This window comes from Mchenga conophoros, linkage group LG11 (genome assembly GCF_057382185.1).
Source record: "Mchenga conophoros isolate Kocher_MC1m ecotype Shallow Benthic linkage group LG11, M_conophoros_male_GT1.1, whole genome shotgun sequence".
Taxonomy (NCBI): Eukaryota; Metazoa; Chordata; class Actinopteri; order Cichliformes; family Cichlidae; genus Mchenga; species Mchenga conophoros.
This window is the reverse complement of record NC_140536.1, coordinates 38,499,246-38,504,245: the sequence shown is the minus strand read 5'-3', so window position 1 is coordinate 38,504,245 and position 5,000 is coordinate 38,499,246. Positions and strand designations below refer to the sequence as shown.

Here is a 5,000-nt window from a genome sequence, read left to right as displayed (position 1 = left end):
ATATCTCATCGTAGCTGCTTTAATAATCCTGGAATAACAAGATCTGCTCCTCGTGCTGAGAATGAAGAAGCTCACCGGGTTCCCGACGATTCCGGAATCTCCGAACCGGCCGTCCTGCCCGGGTGCTCCCTGTGGATTTGAACACATCACACTTCAGAGCAAGGATTTGAGACAGCGATGTCACCAGCACGCTCTTTAGACAGATGTGCATACGCAGCAGGAATCTGTTAAAGAAACCTCGCAGTCTGAGCTCAGACTGTGAGGTTTCACATCAGTACTGCAAATCAGAGAAATGAAGTCGTTTCCAAGCAGATGTCAGCAGGTTTGCCCTCAAACACAGACAGAGAGAAACGAGGCGTCTACTTTTATTTATCTGAGACACATTTCTGCTGCGTCTGCTCTGGGACGTGTCTCACCGGCAGGCCGGGGTTTCCTGGGTCGCCTTTGGCTCCGGGCGAGGTGTTGTCGGCCCCCGGTTGTCCCTGTCAGAAGAAAGATGAAGCCACAGATTAAACAGTGAGCGTCCAGCTGTGGCCCAGCTGCGCTTCATGCAAACATTTATTAAAAACTTTGTGTGACGGCAGACGGGCTGCGGTTACTCTGAGTGTGTGGTTCGGTCGCAGCTCGCCTCGCGTTAGCGCCGGCGTCAGCGAGGACCGCTCCAGAGTGCAGGATTACAGAGCGGGAATCCGCTGCCCTCGGTCCCGTTTGTGCCACATTAAAAACCCTCGTGGTGCTCAAACACTTGTAGTTGTCCTCCAAGGCGATAAACATAATATACCTGGATGCCCGTTTGATCATCGGAACACCGTTTCATGTTCCCACCTCACAGTTTAAGACTGTCTGCTTTTGGTTGGTGCAGCTTCGATGCTTCCTGCGCAGAAACATCCAGACTGAAGCTCTCACAGCTTCCTGTCTGAAGACAGATGCTCGTGCGAGCGTCTCATCTGTTTGTTTGTGTGTTTCACAATCACGCCGATGACTTTAACCATCTGCTCTGCATGCACAGATTAATACGCTCGTGTGTGACGGACATCCTGGCTGTCTGGGTTTCATCACAGTTTGCTATTAAAAGGCCCGACAGCTCAAAGCTTTGCTTCAATAAATACAGGAAAGAAGAAGAATGTGCACCCCCCCACACCCACGCCCCTTCCCCCTGTGGGACACTTCTGCCCCTCCCTGGGGTGAGGGTGCTTCTTGGCCCCGGGGTGCATGGCTGGATGTTCTGATGTGGTCGTTGGCCTGCTCTCTTGGTGGTTTGGGGGGCTGCTGTCTCTGTGCATCCTTTCATTCTACCCCTGCCTGCCCGTGCTATTGCACAGATAATAAGTCATAACTGAAATGAATAAATAAACATGAACTAGAGGAGCCTACATGTATCTGGTCTTGGAAAAGCAAAATGTGTTCGGCATCGCCGTGCATTCACATCACAGTTCAGAGTGCAGAAGCTGCCAGACGGGACAGGATATCAAAGAAGAAGAAATGTTGATGTAAGGAGGAGAGAAAAACAGTTCAGAGAGGAGGAGAGACGAGAGAAGACGAGGAAATGTTTGACACTCACCGGATCTCCTCTCAGTCCTTGCTGTCCTTTCACCCCCGTCTCCCCCGTAATTCCTGGGATACCCTAAGGACAACAGTTCAGCCCGTCAATATAAGCAAAGGTCAGAGGTCAGCAACCACCAGCATCATTCCTCTACTTTAAAAAAAAAATCCCACTGTTTCGGATCATTACAGCCTTAGGACCCTACACCACACAACATGTTCCATCTAAGCCTGAAGCCTGACTCTGTCATCCCCTATGTAGCCGGTGTATCAGAGAAACTCAGAGTTTTCTCCAAGCACGACATCCCGGTGTATTTCAGACCCAGCAACACACTCAGACACAAACTGGTTCACCCGAAAGACAAAACGCCAAAACACAGACTTAACAATGTGGTGTATGCTGTACAGTGCAGCGAGGAATGCTCAGACCTCTACATTGGAGAGACCAAACAGCCACTTCACAAGCGCATGGCACAACACAGAAGAGCCACCTCCACAGGACAAGACTCAGCAGTCCATCTGCATCTAAAGGTCAAAGGTCACTCTTTCGAGGATGCCAATGTTCACATTTTGGACAGAGAGGACAGATGGTTTGAAAGAGGAGTGAAAGAAGCATCTATGTCCACTGTGAGCGACCATCTTTGAACAGAGGCGGGGTTTACGACACCAACTCTCTGCCATCTATAATCCAGTTTTGAGATCCTTCCCAGACGCCTTAACACCCACTCACATCCTGGACCATCTGACCTCAGGAAATCACATGATAAGGTGGGGCCAGGTTTCACAATGAACACACCCGAAACTCTGGCTGATTGGGACCCACACCCAGTTTCACACCTTGGCTCAGGTGATTAGAGGATCATCAGGGGTCCTTTTGTCCCTCTGTGGGGGGAAACTCCCACTAGGTTTATATCTGGGACTCTCCACCATTTGACCTTAGAACTGAAGAAGCTTCTCGGATGAGAGGTGAAACGTCTTCAAGCAACTCAAAGAAGTCCAGACGCTTTTCTTTGCAAGCTCCTTTGACTACGATGACCGAGAACCTTCACAGACGGATCATTACAGCCTCATTTGTAAAGACACCGAGACGGCTTTACTGAAACTCACTAACGACATGATACAGGTGGTTGTAGCTCAGCAACCTTTGACCCCTTTGATTGTCACACTCTCACTAACTGATCTGGCTGCTCTCAGGAGCCTCTCATCTTAAACTGACAGATGTTTCAGAACTGATGCTAACATCTGTACGTCCTCGTGCTAAGGCATCCCTCAGGGCTCAGTCCGGGTCTGTTTGCATCACACGTGTTAGCCGTGGGCTAGCTGCTATCTGCTCTCTCCTTTCCTCCAGCTCAGTCCCGAGGTTCTCGTGTTCGGCTCTGACGGTTTCTTTAAGGAGGTCGGTCGTTACGTGAACAAACATTTGAAGTGTGCAGTATTTGAAATTTGCCATCCAATCATGTAAAATACCTTTTAGTTCACACTTTTTCTCCCACCTTTATCCCTGTGAGTCAATTTTAAATGTGCCTGTGTTTTTGTCCAAACAACCTCCAACGGTGCAAACCAAACCGCTGCCTCATTCTTGGTTCCCTTCTCTGACTCAGTGAAATTCAGAATTCATTTGAAAATTGCAGTATAAAGTATCGATGTTAAAATAACATTATATAGTTTTTGTTTTCTTTTACCGGGTTGCCGAGGTGTCCTCTCTCTCCTCGGGCTCCATCCCGTCCCGTCACTCCCTGCCGACACAGAAACACAGGAATTCCATTAAGCATGGAAACCCCCCCAATCAGCTCCCTTCCTGAGACGCCCGCTCGTTTCCTCCACGATGAGGACAGAAACTCATCGGTGTCTCTCCATCAGTGAGTCAAATCTGAACCTTTGGATCATTGTCACCAGTGTTGGTCAAGTTACTTGAAAAAAGTAATCAGTAACTAATTACTGATTACTTCCCCAAAAAAGTAATCCTGTTACTTTACTGGTTACTTAGTTACTTTTTAAAAACACGATTTACAACCTGAAGAGGTGATAAATAGATCTTTCAGCCCAATTCTACTTTTTCTACATAATCCATCATATAAAATGTAATCAAATGGAAAAGTCTCTTTTTAAAACTTGTTTTATCAGTTTTAATCTTTTAACTTTATGCATCAAGCAAACATTTAATTACATGCAACATTCTCTGACTGGAAGAAATTAGTTTAACATTTAAACCTATTTTCTGCACATTCCAGCTCATAAAATAAAATATTTTGTGTGTTTACACTCAGTCTTTCAAATACATGCAAGTAAAACACAGCAGAAAATAAATAAAGTCAAAGACTCAGCGGTCCTGTTGCTCTATTTTCACCTGTAAAGCAGGAGTGGGGCAGGCGGAGGTTTACCCTGGTGCAGGTGTGCCGCGGTCAGTGGAAGAATCCGTGAGTTTCTCTGTGAGTTTCCCATTACGTCGTAGCTACTCGGTGCTTGTTGGAAGTTTAGGGGTTTTTTCGCTGTAAAAAGAAGTTTTCTTCCCACGCACAGCGGACACTAATGTTTTTGTCACTTTTTATGGAATCAAACTCAAAGTAAGGTCAGTGCTTCCACGCTTTAAACGCTGCACGCTCATACTCTCTCCCACAATCGATATGTGATCCATTGTTGATCTGCACACAGCTGTTGTCACTAACGTCGCACTCGCTTACGTCACTGTCGTGAGACATTCTCGCAAAAAAAATCACGGTTTTAGTAACGCAGTAACGCAGCGTTCCTACGGGAAAGTAACGGTAATCTAATTACCATTTTTGCAATAGTAATCCCTTACTTTACTCGTTACTTGAAAAAAGTAATCAGATTACAGTAACGCGTTACTGCCCATCTCTGATTGTCACTGACTCTTCGGGCTGTTTACTAATAATTTTTTATGGTGGCGGTAATATGATCAACATTTGATGCATGATGAAAATGAAAGTTGACCGTCGAGGCAGGAAAAGCAGCGCGCCGACATGCCGGGTGTTGTACTCTCCGTGTTCACTGCCTCTGAGCTTTGAATGGCCGAGGGCCGTTTCAGAGAGCTGTGACGTCTGTGTGAGAGCTTGCCGACTTCATCTGCGCTGCAGCGTTATCAGGATGTTTGCAGCTGCCGGGGAACAAAGGAAGACTTTGGAAAAAGAGGGATCTGCCTCAGATAAATGATGTTTGTGATGGCAGCCGAGCGGAGAGTGAAACTACCCTGACTCAGTGCTGACATATGAGAGCAGTCAGCAGCTGTCTCTGTGGATGGACTGCAGCTGGTAGTCCTGAGCTCAGGAACCAGCTCTCCCAGTGCTGCCGGACCTGGACCACCAACACCAGCTGCAGCCCAACAGTTCAGCATTTCACTGCATATCGGACTGTGTATGACTGTGCATGTGACAAATAACATTTGAATTTGAGCTGGACACCAGAGTCTCTGCAGAGGCAGCCGTTGGCATCGACGACCA

At 47.2% G+C, this 5,000-nt stretch overlaps 1 protein-coding gene across 1 annotated transcript in view; it reads right to left on the bottom strand.

Annotated features, from left to right (window-relative positions):
• The window catches only part of LOC146565034 (collagen alpha-6(VI) chain-like), a 64,465-nt gene that overhangs the window by 19,494 nt on the left and 39,971 nt on the right, over nucleotides 1–5,000 (bottom strand). The window contains 4 exon segments of the mRNA XM_085292888.1: nucleotides 76–129; nucleotides 417–482; nucleotides 1,562–1,624; nucleotides 3,225–3,278. Of these exon segments, the coding sequence (XP_085149014.1) occupies nucleotides 76–129; nucleotides 417–482; nucleotides 1,562–1,624; nucleotides 3,225–3,278 (237 nt within the window).